The sequence below is a fragment of the Tiliqua scincoides genome, chromosome 4 (genome assembly GCF_035046505.1).
Source record: "Tiliqua scincoides isolate rTilSci1 chromosome 4, rTilSci1.hap2, whole genome shotgun sequence".
Lineage (NCBI taxonomy): Eukaryota > Metazoa > Chordata > Lepidosauria > Squamata > Scincidae > Tiliqua > Tiliqua scincoides.
In genome coordinates, this window is record NC_089824.1 from 223,475,404 (window position 1) to 223,500,495 (window position 25,092).

At 51.3% G+C, this 25,092-nt stretch overlaps 1 protein-coding gene across 1 annotated transcript in view; it reads right to left on the reverse strand.

Annotated features, from left to right (window-relative positions):
- Positions 1 to 23,805: 23,805 nt before the first annotated feature.
- Positions 23,806 to 25,092, reverse strand: part of CTNNBL1 (catenin beta like 1) — a 122,733-nt gene continuing 121,446 nt past the window's right edge. Inside the window, exon 16 of the mRNA XM_066624139.1 lies at positions 23,806 to 24,055. Coding sequence (XP_066480236.1) covers positions 23,967 to 24,055 — 89 coding nt within the window. The 3' untranslated portion in view covers positions 23,806 to 23,966. The remainder of the gene's footprint in view (positions 24,056 to 25,092) is intronic.

Sequence of the window (25,092 nt, forward strand, 5' to 3'; positions counted from 1 at the left end):
CCATCAGAGCCCAAGAGATACACCCAAATTGGCACTGGATTGCCTGCGGACACTACATCCCAATGGAAGTGAAACACTTTCCGGTCTTGGCACAGTTGATCTGCATGGACTGCCCAGGGAAGGGGACCTGGCATAGCCCTCACCTTTGCAGCTGCACCCCCTGACAAGAGTGGGGCCACAGCATTTCAAAGGGTCCTGGCATGCATTCTTTGCATGTTCTCTGCCTCATTTTGTGCCCCTGAACTGTTACTGGATTCCCAAGTGATCCGATCCGTATGCCAAGGAAAGACCTGCTGGATCAAACTACGGAGTCCAGCAAATTCTGCTCCGCACAGAGGCCAGCCAGATGCTTCTGGGATGGACATAGGCAGGACAGGGAGACAGCCTCCCAAATGGGAGTTTGCCCTCCAGCACCAGAGACTCGGGCTTGCTGCCTTTGAACATGGCAACTCCCATTGGCTGCCATGGCTAATATCTAGGAGTTGACCTGTGAAGTAGTACATAAGAACTCAGGCCAAGTGGTGATTCACTTTAAACACACCCAACTATCAGAGAGGGAAAGGAGTGTTGCCGTAGGGTGTGGGTCAGTCTGTAAGCAGACCCTGCAAGCCACATGATTTCAATTTATCTGATCCGAGTGTAGAGGTTCAATTTGGCAGGACACAGTCCTCAATGGGAGCCAGTGGAAAAGGAGGTCAGACTGAAAAACCTCCTGGGCTTCTCCATTCCGGACTTCGGTGATGCAATAAACGCTCATGGGGTTTGAAGGCTGCTACTTTTATAAAGGTCGGATTAAATCCCTAAATCTATTTCCTCCCTGTACCCTTATTTAGGGATTGAATATGCATTTATCATTATTAAAATGCATTCATTTCTCTCTCTGATTTTCTGGTTAAGTGGTCTAATCTCTCTCTGTTAATAGGGGAAAGTAAAATGTAAGAGTGTAACCCATGAAATATAAATGGTGTGAACCCATAAATGCTGCATTAGCCAAGGCTGTTTGCATACATTATGCAAGCAACATATTGAAGGAGAGGAATTTGCCCCCCTGCAAAATGTGAGGAGCACATTGTCACAAATCACGGCTTTGCTGAGCTCCCCTTCATGAAAGAATATAATAAAAGCAAAGCTTAATCGTCTCTAATACGAGGTTTGAAGGCTTCACCGCCTTCCAGCAAGGAGCACTCAGCGATGCAAACGCCATTTCTGGGTTTTGTTGGGGCATGTTTGTTACCGAAATGCAGGGAGGCTGGCAAGACTCCTGGGCCTCTGTTGCCAAAATGGACATTATTGATTCAATCAAATAAGCAAACGAAACAATGTGGTGCATTAATGCAGTGGCTTAGCTGGAGGGGGTGCAAAGCACTAAGTTTTGCAGGGATCCTCACTGCAGCCTGCAAGCTGCTCCTTCAACTCCCCTTTGGAGTCAGGCATTTGCCTCTGTTTTGCTCCCCCTGCCCGGAATGGCCCCAGAGGGGAGGGGGAGGGGCCACTTGTACACTACTTCCTGCAAAACTTAGTGCTTTGCAACCCCTTTAGCTATGCCACTGCATTAACCCCAAGGCCTTTGCAGGCTCTGCCTTTCCCTCTGGGCCACTGCATGTCTGAGGGGATTCAGCTGGTATCTCCACAAGGGAATAAGTGAAAGTGGAACTCTCTGGGCACTGAAGTAGAGTGGTCCAAGTGCCAGCCCTGAGCCAAGGTGAACTCCAGGCCCCCACTTGGCTATCGCTTTTTCTTTATTTGTTCACCTCCTCTCTATTTTGCACTGTCCACCCAACTCACAGTGAGGACCAATGGAGGAGATCATGTACGGATCAGGTATAGAAATGAAGCTAACATTGAAAAGTAAATTGGGGGGTCCTGTGTGGGCTATTCCTCACACAGGGCCAGCTAAGCAGGCAGAGATCAGGGCTCTCAATGCGTGGACGAGATGGTGGTGTCGAGAGGAGGGGTTTAGATTTGTTAGGCACTGGGGAAGATTTTGGGATAAGCGGGGCCTGTACAAGAGGGAGGGGCTTCACTTGAACCACAATGGAACCAGACTGCTGGCGCATAACATTAAAAAGGTGGCAGAGCAGCTTTTAAACTGCTCCAGGGTCACCCTGGGGGAAAACTGACAGGAGCTGGGAGGCATCTGATTTGAACATAAGAACAGCCCTGCTGGATCAGGCCATAGGCTCATCGAGTCCAGCTTCTTGTATCTCCCAGTGGCCCATCAAATGCCTGAGGGAGCACACAGGACAACAAGAGACCTGCATCTTGGTGCCATCCCTTGCTTCTGGCACTCCAAGGAAGACTACTTCTGAAATGAGGAGGTTGCACAGATCCATCTTGGCTTGTAACCCGTAATGGATTTTTCCTCCAGAAACTTGTCCAATCCCCTTTTAAAGGCGTCCAGGCCAGATGCCATCACCACATCCTGTGGCATCTCAATCTCAATCATGTCCCCCCTCAGGCATCTGTTTTCTAGGCTGAAGAGGTCCAAACGCCGTAGCCTATATGTGAAGTTTTGATTTTTTGTCCAATGTGTATGACCTTACACTTACTGACATTGAAACGCATCTGTCATTTTGCTGCCCATTCTGCCAGTTTGGAGAGATCCTTCTGGAGCTCCTCACAATCACTTCTGGTCTTCACCACTCGGAAAAGTTTGGTGTCGTCTGCAAACTTGGTCAACTCACTGCTCACCCCTGTCTCCAGGTCATTTATGAAGAGGTTGAAAAGCACCAGTCCCAGGACAGATCCTTGGGGCACACCGCTTTTCACCTCTCTCCATTGTGAAAATTGCCCATTGACACCCACTCTCTGCTTCCTAGCCTCCAACCAGTTCTCAATCCACGAGAGGACCTGTCCTCTAATTCCCTGACTGTGGAGTTTTTTCAGTAGCCTTTGGTGAGGGACCGTGTCAAACGCCTTCTGAAAGTCTAGATATATAATGTCCACGGGTTCTCCCATATCCACATGCCTGTTGACCTTTTCAAAGAATTCTATAAGGTTCGTGAGGCAAGACTTACCCTTACAGAAGCCATGCTGACTCTCCCTCAGCTAGAGGGAGTTTGTCTATGTGTTTTGAGATTCTGTCTTTGATGAGGCATTCCACCATCTTACCCGGTAGATGTCAGGCTGATCGGCCTATAATTTCCCAGGTCCCCCCTCTTTCCCTTTTTGAAGATTGGCGTGACATTTGCTATCCTCCAATCTTCTGGCACCGTGGCCGTTTTGAGGGACAAGTTGCATATTTTAGTCAAGAGATTGGCTACTTCATTCTTCAGTCCCTTAATAACTCTTGGGTGGATGCCATCTTGGCCTGGTGACATTGATTTTTAAGAGCCCAATCCTGTGGTCAGCGGCACAGCTCCGTGCCACCAACCACAGTTGCAAACACGCCATAAGTCACACTTGCGGGGCACTTCGCCAGGCTCCCGCTGGTGCAAGTCCAACGCCGGCTGGTACTAGGCTAGCGCCGGGCGGTGGCCCAGGTTCCGCAGCTTGGCACTCTCCCAGACCACCAGGCTGCAGAACGGGAGATGGGGGCATGGATGGGGGTGTGGGGTCGTTCCAGGAGGGGGGAGGCCTGCCGGGGTGGGCGGGAGGTGTACTGGGAGGTGGGCAGGAGGAGTATCTGCAGAGCTGGGCTCCGCAGGATCCGGAGGGCTGCACGCTCTACACGAGTGCCTTTACTGTCGGTGGTAAAGTGAGTAGCCCCATTGCAGGGCTGCTTACCTTACTCAGGGGAAGGGGATGAACGTCCCCTTCTCCTGAGGAGCCTCCCGGGTGCAGGATTCGGTGGCAGCCCTTTTTGGTGCCGCCAAGCCTGGGCACTCCAGGCAGCTCAGAACTGGGCTGTAATTTGTCAATTAGGTCTGTAATGTCTTCTCTTGTAATTTCTATCTGACTTAACTCCTTGGTCAAGAGGGGCAATTCAGGCAGCGGTATCTGCCCGAGGTCTTCTGCCGTGAAGACAGATGCAAATACGTACAATCAGCAGGCAATAAAATAGGCAATAAAACAACAGTTATTAATAGACAAAACATTCCCCACTAAACACCTGGAGTAGTGGCAGCATTTTAGAACATCAGGGAGGCACTCCCCCCAGCCCCCAAAAAGCTAATTGAAATAGAAATTTTTTAAGCATTGCTGGAGCTGCTTCACAGAGGGGGCTGAGAGTAGATCTTCTGGAAGCATGTTGCAGGGGTGAGGTGCCCCAACAGAGAAGGCTCTGCTTCTCACCACCATGCCTTTTATCCCTTATGGTGGTGGAACTCTTCATAGGCCCTGCCAGATGATCTAGGGAGACAGGCAGGGCTGCATGGGCGTAGGTGATCCCAAAGATACCCAGGAAGGTGGCAGGTATGCCTTATGCCACATTTTCACCAACCACACCTTGCCTGGCTGTGGTGTAGGACACACGTGGGCCTCCACCAGGGACCTGAGGGGACAGCAACCAGTCAGGAGGTGGTTGGTCTTTGGGAAATTGGGTGGATTGGACAAGTATTTAATGGTGATCTTCTTAGATTAGCTGTGACAGGAGGGGCGGACAGGTGGCCTTGAGAGTCTTGCACAGTGGCAAGGACCCTCATGTGACCAAGGCTGGCTTGTCATTCCGGCCACCTTGCAGCAGGGTGTGCTTCCAAGGACATGAGCACATGGCCACAGCCTTGCAAACATGAGATTCAGCTGCACACATGTGAGCCGGAGGTGGCAGCCACCCTCCGGTCTGGTTTGTGAGTCTCCCAGCAATTCTCTCTCTCTTTTCTCTCCGAAGTTCTGCCCACTTCTTGGCCCTCCAGGGTTGGCATCTTTGGGAGAAGCAGCAGCCAGCATTCTCTGGCAGGGTCTTTGGTGAGCGGCAGGCTCTTGGCTCCACACTCACCCTACCTGTCCAGGCCCCCGGGGCCCCTCACTGGCTTGACTTACAGTCAGTGCCCTTGTGCAGAGCTCTTCTGGAGGCTGAACTGAATGCAGAGCAGACTGCTCCACACCTGGAGATCGTTGCTAACTTGGTGTGAAATTTATGCCCTCTCCGCTTCCTCGTAGCGTGATTTAAATACGTTTGATTATACAATGAAAGATCTTAGCAGGTTTCAACCATTTAAATGTAATTATGCCTCCAGATTCCAGAGGTAGATCATTAATGCGCCTGCTACCTGCACATGGTGCAGCTGTTAAGTGGGCAAGCGCTGGAAAAGGCAGCCAGAGAGACCACACGGCATGATGAGCTGTTGCGAGAGCACAGGGGGGGTCATGTTTCATCCCTCTTCAAGGGGAGGAACGGCACCTTAGAGGCACCTTGGCAATAGAGGAGAGACCTGGTGGCCAGAGTTATATCCGCTCTCTCCCTCCCTCCCTTCTGATCTTTTGAACTTGTGGCGTATTTATGTTGTAATCTCAGAGTGCAGCCGCCCTGCACCAGACTCCGCAGTCCACCCAGCCCCAGAGCAGCAGCAGCCTGTTCCCCAGGGGGTCAGGAACATCCAGGGCATTATTCACTGTGGGTTTGGCAAAACCTCCATCTTGCTCAAGCAAAGCTCCTCTAGAAGTTAACTGCGGGAAAATAAGTTTTACCCCTTATTGGTTTTAAGTTCCTTCCTTCTGCAAACTCTGCTCCTTGGCTAAATGGAAGCAAAGTTCCTTCAAGACCCTCTTTGCTCAGATCAAGGTGGTGTGAAGCAGCTCCGATAAGGCTGAAAAACATTTCTATTTCAGCCAGCTTTGGGGGGGGGGGGTGCTCAGTGCTGTTCTGAACTGTGGCCGCTACTCGAGGTGTTTAGTGGGGAATGTTTTGTCTATTGATGTTTTCTTGCTGCTATTTTATTGCCTGTTGATTGTGTTTTAACTTTTTAAATGATTATTTTATTTTATTGTAAGATGCCATGTGCAGTTTTTAACTGAAAAAGAGAGGTACACGTTCATCAAATAAATAACGGGCAGGCCAATCCTATCCTGCACTGGAACAGAAGGCTGGTTGGCCCACACTGTCTCCAGTGCAAAGTGGAAGGTGGATCCCGCGCAACTCAGCTTAAGGGGATTTATTTCCCTTACCCCTTGTTGTGCAGCAGCCACCTCACTGAGACTACTGAGACTACTTGGATTTGCGCCAGGCACAAATCTGGTGTAATGCAGGCTGCTCAGCAGGGGGTTAGGACATGGCCCAAGTGCTGGAGGCTGACCCCATCTCTGCCCACTGGCCCACCCCTGCACTGTCCACCCTGGGCCAGTGCAAACCTGCCTTGTCCAGGTGGCACACAGAATGCTTTATGGCACATTTGCAACACTCAGAGGCCCACTGCACCAGCTTAAGGTAAGTACTAGAAGGAGCTCTGAATATCCCAAGCCCACCCAGGCAATGCAAGGTCCTCCCAGTAAGGCTGGCACAGCCCTTACTGGAAACACCCCCAGCATCCACAGAAACACCACACCGCCCATCACCCAGGGACTGGTGTCCTAACATCAGCACCGGTGCATCCCTGGTGTGATGTCTTTGTGTATTCAAGACATCTGCTGGCACACAGCTCTCCTTCAGGTCTATGGCTGTACTTACCGGAGTGCCCCCCAGCCTGCCCTAAGCCAGGGGGGTTGCCCCCACTAATTCCCTCCAGCTGTGCTTTTGTTTTCCTCCCTTCTGCCAGGTCTCTCTTGAGCCTGTCCTGGTCCTCCCAGCAGCCTGATCTCTGGTCCCTCCAATCCTTCTTCCTGCTTTCTCTTCCCCTCCTTCTCCATCCCCTGTCCAGTCTCCCAACCTGGGCTTCTCTCCTTCTCCTGGACATTTTCACCATCACTGCCTCCCTCCAGCCAGGCTGGCTTGGCCCTGCCTTCCCTCTCTCAGCTGAATGCCATCAGCTGCTTTGTCCCAGGGCTGGGAGCATCCCACACCCCACACTCTGGAATTGAAATGGTCTTTTAAAAGTCTCCTTCCACATCACCTGAAAACCTCATCAAATCTCCAATATTGCTGCATGTTCATTTGCGTTCAAGGTCAAGTCTTCTGGCCCTGGAGCAGGGAAGATATGGTGGTTGTACAGACCGCTCTGCTGCAGGCTTTGGCTCTGTGCCAGGCTTTGGCTATGCCAGCTGGACTGCTCTTGTGGACTCCAAAGCAGTTGTGACATCATTCCGAGGGCAAACACCTTCCCCTCATCGTGATGCCCCAGTGGTGGCCCCTGAAGTGGGACAAGCCCCCCTCCCAACTCCCTTGTTCCCAGAGATCTTTCTACATCAGGAGACAACAATATTACTAGCAGCCAGCGATCAAACAAAAGACGACATTTTATTACACAAGCATGTTACAACAATGATAACAGCTCCATGGAGACAGCTAAGGGCAGATTTTAGATATAAAAGGAATAATCAAAGGAAGGCTGTGCCAAGAATTTACGGCTTGAGCGGGGAAGGCGGCCCTATTTATTGAATGGAAAAATAATGTCAGGCTGAAGATGGATTTAAACTCCAGTGGAATTGGGTGGCTGAAAGGAGGGAGGGGAAGAGTCAGCCAAAGATGCCTAAACACACGCAGGAGCCTTTGTTTGCATCCAGCCTGCTTCCTCTCGCCTTCTCCTTTCTGGAAATCTCAGTTGCAGTCTCCTTGAGGGCAGAGGTCTGCATTGTGCTTCTGCCTGTGAAGCACCACCTCAAGTGACTGCCATTTTTGGGTGCAACTCAGAGTGCTGCTGATCCTCTCCCCAGAGCCACGCATGGCTTAGGACCCGGGGCCACCGCCTTGCACGTGAAATCTCCCTGAGCACTAAGGACAGCCTCTGAGGTGCTTCTTCAGGGCAGGCAAGCACTCCTTCTCCGTGGTGCTGCCCCCAGAGGTAAGGATTACATCCAGGATAGCAAGACCCCTCTGTTCCTTCTTCCACCTTCTGAATGGTGAAGTTGCCCACAGGGCAAGTCATAAATATACTGGATCTTTAGCTGAGTGAGGGCCAAGCCTACCCCATTTTCCAGCACTGATGGAGCCATGCCAACAGTGCGTGCGCTGCATCTTGCAATGGTTTTCTGTGCTGAAAGTTAGCCAACCTTGGCCATTTGGGAGAGATAGCAGAGCTTCAGTAGTGACTCCAGGACCAGGTTCATTCCCCAGGGCTCTTAAATCCAGCTCCATTCCCATCTGGCTTGCAGAAGGACCCCACTCTAATCCCTACCAGCACCTCCGTGGTTAGGACTTCCAGCTATAGGGCTGGGCAAGGCCTCCTTCCAAGAGCCTAGGATTTCCAAGAGCATTGCCAGTGGGAGTAGGCAAGACCGGGCCCGACTCAGCAGAAGGCAGTGTCCATTCTGCCTCAAGAAGATTCTGAATGCCTGGAGGAGGGGAGACCTAGAGAGGCTCCACCACGGTATCTTCAAGTGAACACCTAGGAAGCACCACATATAATTGTGACAAACTTTTCAAGCACATGGTTCATGCAAGTGTGCTTGACAAGGGGGTAGGATTGACTGTGTGTCTCCCTCCCCCAACTGTATGTTCAGCAGTAAATTCAGGCTTCTTGCTGCTTACATTCATGAAACAGCACTAAGCCTACATGCCTTTTTCTTGTTATACATTCCTAACCCATTCCTGAAAACAGCCCCTGTAGTGACGATCTGGATAACAAGGGCAATTATTACATTAATTTCCATGGGGGAAATTTCATTCCAAAGCCGTTCCACGTTCCATGTTCACCCCCAATCACCCTAACTGCCTAATAGCAGAAGGAAAAAATTGCATGACACATTAAATAGAAAAAGTCACATTTAATAACAACATATACAGCATCAATAAAGTGTTAAAGTTAACAATGAAATGGTTTCAGAAGTTCTAGCACCACACAATGAGGTTTAGCGTCTCAAGTTTTGTCGCAAATCACATGTAGCTCTCCCACGTTTCATCTGCTCTTCCACTCTTTCCATGAGCTTTTTCATTGTCTTCTTCAGGACCCACATTTACAGTAATTTGCAGAAAAAGCACAAAAACAAATGCACTATAAATGGGAGCGTGTGACACACGTGCCTTGAAAACAGGGGGGGGGGGGAGAGAGAGATTCCTTTCATTTCACTTGCTGTTCTTCATCCTGCGGAGGATGCCCCATCAAAACAGGTCAGAATTATTTCACATGATGCTTTTCAGGACTGAAAATCCAACCTAAGCAATGCCTTATTTACCTGGCTCAGTTCTATTTGCCTCCGCCCAGGATAATGCATTCCCTGTGCCTCAGATCCAAAGCGGAGGAAGAAAATCACTCCCTGAAGAGGGAGGGGCTGTGCTTCCACAGGCTGCCTGCTCCCCAGTTTGACAACGTCTCCTTCCATTTAGTGCCGCTTCTGTCCCTGTCCAAAGGATGCCAAAAATTATTCTTCACTCCTGATTTGTGCTCATTTCTTCCTGCCGAGACACTCTGCTGCAGTGCTTGGGTGGAAACAGAGCTGGAGATGCCTGGATACATCTGTTGCGCCTCTGATGAGCACCTGGGACACCCTCAGTGGCTTCAAGCAGGCTCCGGGGGGGGGGCACTATAGTGGCAGCATTACGTGGTGTAACTGCCCAATTTTGAGGCTTCTCCCAAAACCCGTTAGAAAGGTGCTTAGACTGTGTGCCAAAGGCCCAGAGTCTCTCCTACTGAGTCACTGCCAACCCCTTCCCATTTCAGAGGGGCAGCCCTGTGTGCATCTGGGGCAGCAAAGGGTCAGGAGGCAAAAATTATTTGGGGGGCTGGAGTTCTACTTTGTCAGGTGAAACTAGAGCTGCCAGTGGGAGCAAGGAGTGCCCAACCGAGTTCAATTTGCTGGCAGGGCTGGATTGAACTAGTGCAGGGCCTGCAGCACATGTTATAAATGAGCCCTGCAATGTAGTGTCAGGATCAGCAAAAGATTTTTGCCCAACCCCCAGCAAATGGCAGATAAAACATGCTCTTGCTGCGCAGGCAAATGCCAGGTAAAAAAATTCTTTCTTGCTCTTCTTTGGACTGTTTCTTCACAACAGTGGAGATATCTGTCTTGTGTGCTGCCTTGCACAAGCTCTTTTCCCTCTCGCATAACACCAGAACCAGGGGACATCCACTGAAATTGAGTGTTGGGAGAGTTAGCACAGACAAAAGGAATTATTTGTTTACCCAGCATGTAAATAGTCTGTGGAACTCCTTGCCAGAGGAGGTGGTGAAGGCATCTTGCCTGGATGCCTTTAAGAGGGGATTGGACAAAATCCATAGTAGGTTACAAGTCACGATAGGTATGTGCAAGCTCCTGATTTTAGAAGGAGGCTACCTCAGAATGCCAGATGCAGGGGAGGGCACCAGGACGCAGGGAACTGTGTTCCCTGAAGCATCTGGTGGGCCACTGTGAGATACAGGAGATACAATGTGAGATGGGCCTTTGGGCTGATCCAGAGGGGCTCTTTTTATGTTCTTACGTTCTCTGTGTGCCAACTGCACAGGTTGCCCCTTCGACTTCCAGCTTGCCGCTGACTTCCAGCTGCTGCAAAACGCCAAGTGGTGAGCCCAGCAAAGGAGCCATTGAGCTCAATGGAGTGCCAAGATTTGGAGCCATTGGAGCAGCTCCACATAAAGTTCTAAGCAAGGCTGGGGAAAGAACTGGGCAGCAGCAGGAAGGCAAAGAGAAGCCTGCCGAGCTTCAGCTGCACATCTCCAGCTTCCTGCCCACTTGCCTGATGGGCCTTCAATGCAGCTGGGAAGCCAGTGCGGGGTCTTTGAAATGCAGAGCCGCTAGTGTGTGCTACTCCTGCTACCAGGTTAATCCAGCTCTGTTTAGTGGTGATGTACTATCAAGCTCCAAATAGTTTGGAATCAGATTACTTGGAGGACCATCTCTCCTTGCTTGAACATGCCCAGGGCGAGGTCATCTCAGCTGCCCCTGCTGCAAGTGCCATCACCTTTTAACATATCCTTGGTGGGCAACTGCAACAGGACTCTCTATGGTGGCACCGGGACTTTGGAATTCTCCCCCCCCCCCCGAGCTAGAACTGCCCCCTCTCTGCTGGTCATCTGCAAGGGTCTTAAGACTTGTCACAATCTATTTAGTGTGTCATTTTTAGTCCTGTCTTTTTTTTTAATTGGTTACTGTTATTGCTTTGCATTTAATATTGGTTGTTTTATTATTGCTTTAATAATATACTGTGAACCACCTTGAGCTCCTGCAATAAAGTTTCTAATTAAAAAATAAGCATCCAAAATGGATACCTGTAATCTTATCCTTGGCCCTCATGCAGAGGCCTCAGTGTGTATTAAGATGCAGAAGTCCCAGCGGAGTCAGCAACATGACTTGGGTGGTGGTGCTCAGTGATGGGGCTTCCCCTCCATTGTATGCAGAAGATCCCTGGCAGGTCACCCTGGCAGGTGTCAGGCAGGGCTGCAAAAGCCTGAGACGTGGGAGAGCCATTGCTGGTCAGAACAGACAAAATGAACAGCCCTAAATGAACCCATAAGGGTCTAAATGAAGCCAGTACAAGGCAGCTTCCAAACAGCAAATTTGGGCCTTCGCTCCCTGTCCCCCAGTTTTGAAAACTGACAGGAGCAGCTGAAGGCCCAATTCATGCTGCAAAATCTGTGCCTATCACAACTCGCAGGCACTCCTGCAGGTGTGCAGGGCCCCAACACATTGTAGGAACTCCTGCTGCTGTCAGGTCTGTTCTGCTTGATTACAGGTCTCTTACCGCCCAACACCCACTTTCTTGTCCCCCATCAGAACCCCTGGAGCACGCTGGGGACTGGAGGAAGCTGGCGGAAGGATAATGCCAAAGGTCTCCCCGGCTTCAAGACCGGCCTCATGGCTTGTTCAGCAAAAGCGCAGCGATGGATGATGCTGTCTATTTCAGAACCAAGTGTGTGTATTCCCCCCACACTGCTTCAGCAGTCCTTATGGCACAACAGCCCACTCAACACTTAGTCTAGACCCAGCAGACAGGTTCTCTGTTGAGGAACCTGTTGCTAGTGCAGAGGGAAGTCATCTGCCTGTGCCCACCTCTGCTCCTGTGGAGCACTGCGAAAACTTCCCTTGCCGGCAGGGGATTTGAAAGCCTGTTTGCCCTGGAGATTGGAGCAATTTTTTTCACCAGCCTGTGGCACTGGGGCAAGAAACAGTTGCTCAGTGCAGTGTGGGGACGGAAGCAACTGTTCATGCAAGAAGTATTTCATGCCTCCCTTCTTGCCTCTTGCGTAAGACACCACAGCCTGTTGTCCCACCTGTTGGGAAAGCAGTGGGGCTGGCGCTGAAGGAGCAGCACTGAGACTGAGGCAGGTCCATGCTTCATTCTCTCCGGACTTGGGTGATCACATGGCTGGAAGGCCATCAAGTCCAGCTCCTGGCCAAAGGCAGAACCAGCTCCTCCACAACTCTCCCTCCCCCTGTCAGTGTATCTGACATCATCATGTCCACACTGGCCTGCAGTCAGACCCCATTCTGGATGTTGGCAAAGGGAGATCCCTCACAGGTGTGGGGCTGCAGTCTCTCCCTCTGCTCCTGCACCTCCAGTAGGCTAAGAACAGACCAACAGTACAGTTTAGCAAGAGCACTTCCATTTGCAGGGGCACAAAACTGCCAGTCCAGCAACAGCAGCTTCAGCCCTAAACTGAACATAAGAACATAAGAACATAAGAACAGCCCCACTGGATCAGGCCATAGGCCCATCTAGTCCAGCTTCCTGTATCTCACAATGGCCCACCAAATGCCCCAGGGAGCACACCAGATAACAAGAGACCTGCAAGGCCTCCTGGGAATTGTAGTTAAGAACATAAGAACAGCCCCACTGGGTCAGGCCATAGGCCCATCTAGTCCAGCTTCCTGTATCTCACAGCGGCCCACCAAATGCCCCAGGGAGCACACCAGATAACAAGAGACCTGCATCCTGGTGCCCCCCTTGCATCTGGCATTCTGACGTAACCCATTTCTAAAATCAGGAGGTTGCGCATACACATCATGGCTTGTACCCCATAATGGATTTTTCCTCCAGAAACTTGTCCAATCCCCTTTTAAAGGCGTCTAGGCTAGACGCCAGCACCACATCCTCTGGCAAGGAGTTCCACAGACCGACCGCACGCTGAGTAAAGAAATATTTTCTTTTGTCTGTCCTAACCCGCCCAACACTCAATTTTAGCGGATGTCCCATGGTTCTGGTATTACGTGAGAGTGTAAAGAGCATCTCCCTATCCACTCTGTCCATCCCCTGCATAATTTTGTATGTCTCAATCATGTCCCCCCCCTCAGGCGTCTCTTTTCTAGGCTGAAGAGGCCCAAACGCCGTAGCCTTTCCTCATAAGGAAGGTGCCCCAGCCCCGTAATCAGCTTAGTCGCTCTCTTTTGCACCTTTTCCATTTCCACTATGTCTTTTTTGAGATGCAGCGACCAGAACTGGACACAATACTCCAGGTGTGGCCTTACCATCGATTTTTACAACTGCATTATAATACTAGCTGTTTTGTTCTCAATACCCTTCCTAATTATCCCAAGCATAGAATTGGCCTTCTTCACTGCCGCCGCACATTGGGTCGACACTTTCATCGACCTGTCCACCACCACCCCAAGATCTCTCTCCTGATCTGTCACAGACAGCTCAGAACCTATCAGCCTATATCTAAAGTTTTGATTTTTTGCCCCAATGTGCATGACTTTACACCTACTGACACTGAAGCGCATCTGCCATTTTGCTGCCCATTCTGCCAGTCTGGAGAGATCCTTCTGGAGCTCCTCACAATCACTTCTGGTCTTCACCACTCGGAAAAGTTTGGTGTCGTCTGCAAACTTAGCCACTTCACTGCTCAACCCTGTATCCAGGTCATTTATGAAGAGGTTGAAAAGCACCGGTCCCAAGACAGATCCTTGGGGCACACCGCTTTTCACCTCTCTCCATTGTGAAAATTGCCCATTGACACCCACTCTCTGCTTCCTGGCCTCCAATCAGTTCTCAATCCATGAGAGGACCTGTCCTCTAATTCCCTGACTGTGGAGTTTTTTCAGTAGCCTTTGGTGAGGGACCGTGTCAAACGCCTTCTGAAAGTCCAGATATATAATGTCCACGGGTTCTCCCAAATCCACATGCCTGTTGACCTTTTCAAAGAATTCTATAAGGTTCATGAGGCAAGACTTACCCTTACAGAAGCCATGCTGACTCTCCCTCAGCAAAGCCTGTTCATCTATGTGTTTTGAGATCCTATCTTTGATGAGGCATTCCACCATCTTACCCGGTATGGATGTTAGGCTGACTGGCCTATAGTTTCCCGGGTCCCCCCTCTTTCCCTTTTTAAAAATAGGCGTGACATTTGCTATCCTCCAATCTTCTGGCACTGTGGCCGTTTTGAGGGACAAGTTGCATACCTTAGTCAAGAGTTCTGCAACTTCATTCTTCAATTCCTTAATAACTCTTGGGTGGATGCCATCAGGGCCCGGTGACTTATTGATCTTTAATTTATCAATGAGGTCTGAAACATCTTCTCTTTTAACCTCTATCTGACTTAACTCCTTGGTCAGGAGGGGCCGTTCGGGCAGCGGTATCTGCCCGAGGTCTTCTGCCGTGAAGACAGATGCAAAGAACTCATTCAATTTCTCTGCCATCTCTAAGTCTCCTTTTATTTCCCCTTTCCCTCCCTCACCATCCAGAGGGCCAACCGCTTCTCTGGCGAGTTTCCTGCTTCTAACATATTTGAAGAAGCTTTTATTATTCCCCTTAATGTTGCTGGCCATGCGTTCCTCATAGTCTCGCTTGGCCTCCCGTATCACCTTCTTACATTTCTTTTGCCACAGTTTATGTTCCTTTTTATTCTCCTCATTAGGGCAGGACTTCCATTTATGGAAGGAAGCTTCCTTGCCCTTCACAGCCTCTCTAACTTGGCTGGTTAGCCATGAGGGCACCCTCCTGGATTTAGTGGAACCCTTCTTTCTTTGCGGTATACACCTCTGCTGGGCCTCTATTACTGTTGTTTTAAGCAGCCTCCATGCACTCTGGAGAGATTGAACTCTTTTTACCTCCTTCTAACCAGCCTCCTCATTTGGGGGAAGTCTGCCCGTCAGAAGTCAAGGGTTTTTGTTAGAGATTTGCCTGGTATTCTTCCCCCAACGTGCATGTCAAAACGGATTGCAGCATGATCACTGTTCCCCAATGGCTCAGTAACGTTTACATCTCTAACCAGGTCCTGCATACCGCTCAAAATTAAATCCAGAGTCACCTGTCCTCTGGTGGGCTCCATGACTAGCTGCTCTAAGCCACAGTCATTTAGCACGTCAAGAAATCCAGTTTCTTTATCGTGACCAGAACACAAATTGACCCGGTCAATATGAGGATAATTGAAGTACCCCATGATTACAACCCTGTCCCTCCTTGTCACCTCCCTGATCTATTTCCTCATTTCAAGGTCCCCATCCGATTTCTGGTCTGGAGGACGATAGCACGCCCCCAGTATTACATCGCTGCACAAGCCTGGTAATTTAACCCACAGAGATTCTACAGTGGAGTCGGACCCACCTTCAATCTCTACTTTGCTGGATTCTATCCCTTCCTTAACATAAAGGGCCACCCCACCTCCAACATGCCCCTGCCTGTCCCTCCTGTAGAGGTTATAGCCCGGGATTGCGGTATCCCACTGATTCTCCGCATTCCACCAGGTTTCCGTTATGCCCACTATGTCAATGTTTTCCCTTGTCACCAGACATTCCAGTTCTCCCACCTTTGCTCGTAGACTTCGGGCATTCGCATAAAAGCAATTGTACATGGAATGCCCTAGGATGGGCTGCTTATTCGCTCCTTTGTCCCCGCATCCTCTCAGTGTGCCAAACCGTCTATCACATCCCATCACGCAACCTTTCCCAATTTCTTCTCCTACTCTGCCTTTGTCTTGTTGTTCTCTAACCTCCCCATCCTCATCCCATAGGGATGAGGAGTCCCGAACCGGATGCCCCTCGGCTCCTGTCGGCCTTCCCCCAGGGATCAGTTTAAAAGCTGCTCTGCCACCTTTTTAATGTTATGCGCCAGCAGTCTGGTTCCATTCTGGTTCAAGTGGAGCCCGTCCCTCTTGTACAGGCCCCGCTTGTCCCAAAAAGTTCCCCAGTGCCTAACGAATCTAAACCCCTCCTCCCTAAACCACCATCTCATCCACGCACTGAGACCCCTGATCTCCGCCTGCCTAGCTGGCCCTGCGCGTGGAACAGGTAGCACTTCAGAGAACACTACCTTTGAGGTCCTGGCTTTCAGCTTCCTGCCTAAAAGCCTAAATTTGGCCTCCAGGACCTCCCAGCTACACTTGCCCATGCCATTGGTGCTGACATGCACCACAGCCGCTGCCTCTCCGATGTGGCAACCAGAACTGGACACAATACTCCATGTGTGGCCTTACCATAGATTTATACAACGGCAGTATAATACTAGCCGTTTTGTTCTCAATACCCTTCCTAATGATCCCAAGCATAGAATTGGCCTTCTTCACTGCCGCCGCACATTGGGTCGACACTTTCATCGACCTGTCCACCACCACCCCAAGATCTCTCTCCTGATCTGTCACAGACAGCTCGGAACCCATCAGCCTATATCTAAAGTTTTGATTTTTTGCCCCAATGTGCATGACTTTACACTTACTGACATTGAAGCGCATCTGCCATTTTGCTGCCCATTCTGCCAGTCTGGAGAGATCCTTCTGCAGCTCCTCACAATCACTTCTGGTCTTCACCACTCGGAAAAGTTTGGTGTCGTCCGCAAACTTTGCAACCTCACTGTTCAACCCTGTCTCCAGGTCATTTATGAAGAGGTTGAAAAGCACCGGTCCCAGGACAGATCCTTGGGGCACACCGCTTTTTCACCTTTCTCCATTGTGAAAATTGCCCATTGACACCCACTGTCTGCTTCCTGGCCTCCAACCAGTTCTCAATCCATGAGAGGACCTGCCCTCTAATTCTAATTTGAACTTTTAGCAAAGTCTTGGGTCAGTTTTTGAAGGGTGTTAATCCTGCTGGGAAGGAAAGCAAGAGGTGAGCATTCCTGATTTAACTGGGTCCAGGGTCGGTTCATACATGAAGCACAGTGAGATGAGGTGCTTCAGGTGCCAATGAGTGGAGACTTGGCTCTCTTGAGAAGTTGGAGTAACAGGATGGAGATCAGAGAAATGAAGGAGCGGAAGGCATGGGGTCCATGAAGGTGGAGCAACAGAGTGTGTGTGTATGTGTGTGTGTGTGGGGGGGGGGAGACTGTAAGGAGGAGAAGCAGAAGATTGGTGGATGAAGGAGGAAGAAAACAGGAGTCTATTAGGAATCAGAAAGGCATTTGGAGCCCTGGGTCATGGTGTACTTAATGTACGGGGGGGGGGGGAAGAATTGCATGGTTCACTAAGCCATCTCGCAGTTCACATGGGGAGGGAGACGTATGATGGTGAGCCTGGCACTGCAGGCAAGGGAAAAGCAAGTGCAGTGCCTGGCTGGATCTGCACAAGGTGCCACTTTCTCAGGTGCCACTTTCTCACTGGCCACTTGCCAAAGTTCCCAGGTGCCTTCTGAGCAGCTGCAGCAAATATGCTCTGCCTTGCACTGTGGGAGGCACCCCATCAGCCACAAACAAGGGCAACACCTGCTGAGCAGAGTGGGTGGGGCCAAGATAGTGGTGCAACCAGCCTCTCTCCCCCCCCCCCCCCACAAGTGCCTCCTTGAAGTGCCTCAGTTAGGTACTCCTCTACTTAACTTCCATTTCCCTCTTTAATCAACTCTACTTAGAACCCAAGAAAGGAAAACAAGACTCCAACCAGAGGGGCAACAGAGGCATTTCACTGGTCACTGCTCTCCCCACCCCCCATTCCAACGCAGGCTGCTTCGGTCTTTCCTTTCATTATCACCTTTTGAGAATTAGCTTTTTTAAAATGGAGAAACCACATGGGATCTAGGATAGCATTTCCTGCAGCTCCCTCCATTCAGAAGAGTCTCAATAATTGCGAGTGTTATCAGAGGAAAAAAAAATCACCCTTTTGCAGGGGTCCTCTTCCAGTTCATATTATTGGTGCATGCAGGCCAATACTGCTCTGTCCTGGAAATCCCCCCCCCCCAAAACAAACCCATTCCAAGCACACCCAGGAAGAAGGCCTTGAATACCAATGGAAGGCGGTCACCACCAAGAGGTTTCCAAGGAACAAAAACTGGGAGAATTGACCCAAAGGCAGGAGACAGACTTGGGCAATGAAGGCTGCCTGGCCAGGCTGCATCGCTGGAACAAGCAGGCTTGGCCTGGAAGAGCCTTTGTGCCTGACCCTTTGTGCCTGCCTGTGGCACCTGCTCCCTCAAAAGCTGACTGTGTGAGTGCAGCATCCCATTTTTCATCACAAGCTGGAAAACAACATGGGGGAGGGGAGCACCGCTGATCGATTCGTAAGATATCCCAGCATTACGAGCCAGACAAGTCTGTACGCTGAACCAGGTAATGACAAATTGAGACACCATCACTGAGGAAACCAGATGGACGGGGAAGGGATTCCTCACGGTCCCAGCCTCCTGCCATCCTGCCTGCTTTTGCACAGCAGCACAGAAGGCGGAAGAAACTGGCCTGGAAGCACTTTTGCCTTGGAGTCTTAGCTCCACAAACTTGCTGGGGAATTAAGCAGACACGACCCAGCAGGTTTGCACTGGTGGGAAAAGGGAAAGCTTGGCTCAGCCGGCTTTCCTTTTCTGCTCCATTAGCTGCCTCCAGCACTGGCGGAGGAAGGGCAGAAGCAGCTTCTCGTCTGGCTGGCACTACGCTTTGGCCAGGCGTCAAGCGGCCAGACTCGGGCTGAGCAGAAGTGCTCTTGACATGATACGCTGACGATCTCTGTGCCAGCAGGGAGGAGCGGAGCAGTGCTGCTCAGGCGATACCCCTCCCACCCATGGCCCAGCGCCCACACCTAGCAGCAGCTCCTGTTTGCTGTGTGCTGAGCTGGAGCTCTCCAGGCTCAACTCCACATCAAGAGGCAGCTTCACAGAGGTTCATGGGAATGCAAAAATTACCCTGTGTGTGGGAGCCCCAGAAGTGGCAACCAAAGAAGCCCCTCCTATGATACTCTTCCCGTAACAGCCAGGACTGGCAGGCTCTGACGGTGGCATGACCAACACAGGGAAGCAGCAAGAGGCCAAGCTCCAGTGCACAGTTCAGCTTCTGCCTCTATGTAATGTTGGCAACCTTCAGTGTCGAAAGACTCTGGTATCGTGCTCTGAATGGTGGTTCTGGAACAGCGTCTAGTGTGGCTGAAAAGGCCAATTCGGGAGTGACAATCCCTTCCACACTGGGAGCAAGTGCAGTCTGTCCCTGGTCTGTCTCCCTGGCTATGGGCCTTCCTTCTTTGCCTCAGTCTGTTGGCCAAGTGTCTCTTCAAACTGGGAGAGGCCATGCTGCACAGCCTGCCTCCAAGCGGGCCGCTCAGAGGCCAGGGTTTCCCACCTGTTGAGGTCCATCCCTAAGGCCTTCAGATCCCTCTTGCAGATGTCCTTGTATCGCAGCTGTGGTCTACCTGTGGGCGCTTTCCTTGCACGCGTTCTCTACTGTTCATATTTCCAGCCCATCTCGTGGTCCTGCTGGGTCCCAAGGAGTCGGCTTTTTTCTTGTAAATCTGGTTGTCAAACAGGCAGTGTGACAACACCACCCCTCCCCCCAGCAATAGCAGGAAAACAGACTTCTCCCCCCCCCCTTCTCTGAAGGGATGGCAGGTGTTCAGCCCTGTGCGTGGGTTTAAAGGCTTTAATCCTTCCAAGTCTGACTTTGGCATTCAACTGCTAATAGGTTTAAAAGGAATTACACACAAAACTTTCTTCACACAAACATGGGCTCTGCGTATATCCATCCTCCAGAGGGAGAGAGGGCAGCCTGGGACTGGTAACAAGGAGCTGCTTGGAGAAGCACCTCCAGCCTGTGGAGCACACGGTCTGCCTGGAAGCCACCTAGTGCCAAGCCCTCCTGACATGCACGGCCCCTGCACGCCAGCACAGCAGGAAGAGCCCTTCCCAGGAGAATGCTGTGTGTGGCCGGCCTGAGCCACATGGTGAACTGGCCCTGGAGGAGGTCTCCCGAGTCTGCCACCTGAGACGGCTCCTTTCCACGTGCCACCTGCCCCTTGTACGTGTACCAAAGCCAAGCCCGATTTTCTGAGCCCTGCCAGGTCATTGCCCTCATTTTGTTCCTGCAGACAATTGCTGAAAATGATGTTTTGACCATTTCCCAAGTTGGGCTTCAGATCATTTGCTCCCCTTCTCTGCCTCGACCGCCTCTCCTCTCCGGAGAGCCAAGGCTGCAGCCTGTGCTGGAGTTTCCATGCTTCTCTCACAGATAATCCAACTAGATCCCTTGCCAGAGTCAGCACTACACTGACTGAACAGGTAGTCTTTTTTTTCTTTACCCCCTCACGGAAACCAGCCTGGCTGGTTGCCTAAACTTCACTTGCTTCTGAAGTCCATACAAGGCAGGCTTCTGCACCATTGCACAGCAGGTCTCAAGAGGTACCTCCAAGCCCCCGAGCCCCATGTTCAAGACTCCATTCTAGAGGGAGATTGCCTGGCCAATCCTATGCATGTCTACTCAGAAGTCAGTTCCACTGAGTTCAATGGGGCTTATTCCCAGGAAAGTGTGGACAGGATTGCAGCCTCAAGCAGTGTTGCCTGGAGTGAGAACAGACCAGAAAACCCATCCTCCCCTGTGAATTGTGGGGGGCTCGGACTTCCTCTGCAGGGCACTCCCAGCAAAATGCTTCCTCTCTCCACACAAGACAGGCCCTGTGGAGGACGTTCAGGGCTCTCCCTGGCCTGCACAGCTCACCTGGCCCAGACCTACCTGCTCTCTTGCTTGGCTGTCTTGCTGCCAGGCCGATACAGGGGCTTTGGAGGAAGCAGGGCTGGCTCCAAAGTTGGTTCTGCGATTTATGGCTTCCTCTTCTCATGAAATGTTACTGCAGGTGGGAAGGAAACACCAGGCCATCCCAGGAAGTGCTCCTATTCATTCATTAGGGTTATTGATGGCCTCCCCCCAGCACTGCCTTGTCAGGAAGAGAGAAATCTGGAAGCCGACTCAGCCAGGCACATTGTGGCAGGTGGCTGGGAGAAAGGATGTGCAGAAGCAACACCAGGCCCCTCCTTGAGTGGTTGATGTTTTCCTTCTCCCTCCACACCCTACAGCTTGTTCTTGCTGACCAGTCCCACCCCTAGGCATAGCCCAGGATGCTCATTCACATAACAAATGCCAGCTAACCTACAGATCAGACATGCAAGAGAAACACAGAGGCAATTTAAGCCTCCCCCAGGAATGCTCTCCTCCTCTTTTCAAGTGAAAAGCAAAAGGAGCTTGCAGCTGTGACCAGTCCTGCTTCCCTTCAGAAGATGTGGGCTGGCTTCCCTCAGGGCACTCTGTCCATGGTTAATCCCAGTGTTTGAAAACTGCTTCTGAATCTAAATGGGGCCCCCACTTAGTCCCCCTCCCCTTCCTCACAAAATTGTCTGCACAGCCCCCTCTGCCCTCCCAATGCCTGCAGTTGCCTTCATCAAGGACTTGCCTGAACCTCTGAGGCCTGCTCTGATCAGCCCCTGCCCTACAACTGGCAGAGGCACACAAGCAGCAATACGGACACCAGCAAGTGTTCTGCAAAAGGCGGGTGCGTGAATGAGTATGGACCGGGCAGGCAGTAAGCCGCCTCCGTGTGACACCAGAACAGCTGCAGGTCACCAGTGGCCTGGGTCAGACCTATTCTTTTCCCTTACTCCGAGGAGGCCTCCAGATGCTGAAACACTCCTGTGCGATGCAGCGGGTGCAATGCAGGTGCCACTGCCTTGCACATGGGGACTTGTGCTGGATTAGGCTGCCTAAGAAGGAATTCAGTTGCAGTTAAAGACAGCCCCTCCCTGGGCAAGATAACAAGAAAGAGCTGCCTGCTTCCTACCACTCACATCTAGAACCTCATTCTATCATCTGGCACAAGGAAGAGATACCAAGTGTGCTTCCTACAAAGATAAGCAACAGCATTTCAGATTTTTTTTCTTATAATCCCTTCAAACATTTCTTTCATTTGAGGGAATAAAGGAAACAAGGAAGCAGCTGCAGAATCCACCCTGCAAGTTTGGGGAGGTTTTCTTGCTGTGTGGTCTCCTAAAACAAGGAACCCCCCTTCAGCACCCAGCGCTGTGTGGTCTGCTCCAAAATGCATAGTACCAGGCGTCGCCCAGTCTGATGAGCAGGTGCCCCAGGACACACCTTTCGCCAGCCTGTTGCAAAGATGGAGGAGCGCCACTCGCTGGCAGGCAGTGCTGAGCTGGACACAGCCCATTCCTCAGCCTGCCGGCGAACCTGGGCTCCACCCTGGAATTCCTGGTGCGGAGGTCACAAGGATGCGGAAGGAAGGAAACCTGTCCAAGTAGCGAAGGTGCTTCTTCCTGGAAAACAGCCGAGGGGGAGGAAGGACACATGGGCGGAGCAGGCAAATTCCTGCCCCTTCCCAATGCTTTAGCGGCTCCTCTGGCCTCCATCCCTGCAGTTCCTTGGTTGGTGACCGAAACAACAGTATCCAGGCCTGCTGTGCCAGCTAAGCTTCCCTGACAATGCATTTTTTGCGGAGATAAGGCATGAATGCTGCCAGCATGCAAATCTCCCTAAATGAGGCCCAGCCTCCCACACGGGAACAGCTGCTGCTGTTGTGCTGGCCACCATTAACGAGCTGAGCAGCAAGGAGAAGCTGGGGCCGCTGCAGTTCCCCCAGCCCCTCTGAGGTGCCTGGAAATTGCAAGCACAGGGGAATCCTGCCAGAGCAGAAGGGCACCCAGTCCGGGTACCAAGAGCCCCCTCAGTCACCAAGCCAAAGGACCTGCCAGCTCAGCACCTTGAGCAGGGCAGGTGAAGCAGAACTCTGGGGCTTGGCAGTTCACACACACTCTGCAGAGACAGCAAGTACCCTGGAAGACCCCTCCCCCATCAAGCGTGAGAAAGCAGACTGTAGACATGCACACTTCTCAGGCAAGGAGAGTGTTCTGGGACCTGTTTCCAGGGTGGCCAGCACTGGAATCTGCAACAAGAGGCTATTCCAGGAGTCCAACTGCGGGACTACGTTGACACCCTCTCTACTCCAGGACCCCCAGCAGAGGCTCCTTTTTGTTCTGCTGACAGCTACCAAACCCCCTTTTCACTTCCATCTCCTCCTCCAGCGACTGGGCTGAACCCTTCTGTAAACCAGCCAAGGCAACGGTCACCACCAGGTCTTGTGGCAGGGAATGCCGTCAATCACGTCCTGTTGTGCGAGGAAGTCCTTTCTCTGATGTCCACTGGAATTTACTATCCATGAGCTTCACTGAATGACCCCATTTGAGTACCATGCAGCAAAAAATTCCCTATAGCTGCTCTCCACACCATGTGTTAATTTTATAAACCTCTGACATGTCCCTCTGCAGTCATTTTGTCCCCCTAAGATGCTGAGGCAACAGACTTTGCCTCAGGGGTTCTGAATTTACACTCCAGGGGTTCTGAGTTTACCCCTGAATACCCCTGAATACCAGGGGTTCTGAATTTACACTCCAGCATTGCTTTCTCGGGGCTTCAAAAAAATGACTCTCTTTTGCACTGCTGCCCCTTCACTCCTGCCAGGCTCAGGAACTGCCTGCAGCCTCCAGGGTAAAAAACAAAACAAAACCCAGGCAGGGATTCTTTGTCTCAGCATAACTAACAGTGGTACCATCAGAGCTACCCAGAAGGGGGGAGGATACATTCTGAGGTTCCATAGCAGGGCTGCAAAAGCCACCAGGGCAGAGCATCTGGTGGCTCAAAGGCTCAAGGTGGGGAGTGACCAGGATGGACCTCCTCCCTTCACCCCCAATCTGCAGAATACTGACTGCTTTCATAACAGAGAATCAATGGAGAAACATTTCTTTAATTAAAGGGGGGGGAACCTTTAATATTAAAACGGCTGTGGGGGTGCCATTTTTATCAACAGTCTCTTCTGTGGCAAAGTCGTAGTTCCAGGGGTTGGAGACGGGCCCCGGGTGCAGCCTTATGGCCAAGCGCAGCAGCCTCAGAAGTTCTCCAGCAGCTCCACGATCCGCTTCTGCTCACTCTCCCGGAACTCAGAGTTCTTTCCCTCCCCGATGTTTTCTGCATACTCTGCCAAGAGACAGTAAGAGGCCTTTAGCAAGAAGCCTAAAGATTCGGTTGGCACCACAACTGCCTTCCTTCTTTTAAGGTGGGGTCAGGAAGGAAGAAGCTGGGGGGGGCAGCTTGCTTTCTGCTGCTGCCGCCAATCTGTCCAATGGCGTTTTTAATCTGAAAAATAATTTACAGCCTGTGTGAGGGAGGCACCACTATACTCCAGCTTCACAGAGGGAAGTCTGAGGTTGATAAGGTCACCAAGTGAATCTGGCAGAAACGTGCAAGCCCAGGTCTCCCAGCTCAAAACCTAAATCCTTAAATGCTAGTGCCCCATCTCTCCCTCCAGCCATCAACCGATCTATACCATCCATGAATGCCACAAGCAGAGATAAAAAGGGGGGAGCACTGCAAAGCAAAGAGCTACAGACTGTCCCAGCAGGAGCATCGAGGTGGACAGCAGAAGAGAAGGCCATGATCCTGCAGGGTCACTGACCACTGTGATCTGCAGAGCAGGTGGGAAACAGAACTCTTCCTGATCAAAAGCCTGGCAGGTCAGTCAGAACCATCACATTCTGCCGACAAACAAGGCCATCACTTGCAGGATCACACCAGATACTTACTGCTCCTGCCAGGTCAGGACTCTGCTCTGATGGTGACCCACAATTTGGCCCCAGTAGGCCTCCCAAACCAATTTCCCTCTCCTGGGCTGTTTGTACTGCCACCAGAGCTGGTGCTCATAGGAGGCTCTCTCTATCTTAGCAGCACCATGAAGCCCCATTGGCTCTGCTGCCCACATCTGCAGGACTACATGTCTGGCTTCAAAAACAGGCTAGAGTACAGATTGGGGACTGGCAACAATTCCTGTCTGACACAGGAAACGGAGTGGAAGGCGCCTTGCAGTGCAGCCATCTCTTCAAAACAAACACCGCCTGGGCAGACCGTGCAGCTAGGAGCTCACATGAATATTTATGGGCCCCAGTGCTGCTGTGTGTCCAAGAGGCTCATCAGATGCCTCAACACGAGGAGTGCAACGGGAAGGCTGGAGGAAGGCT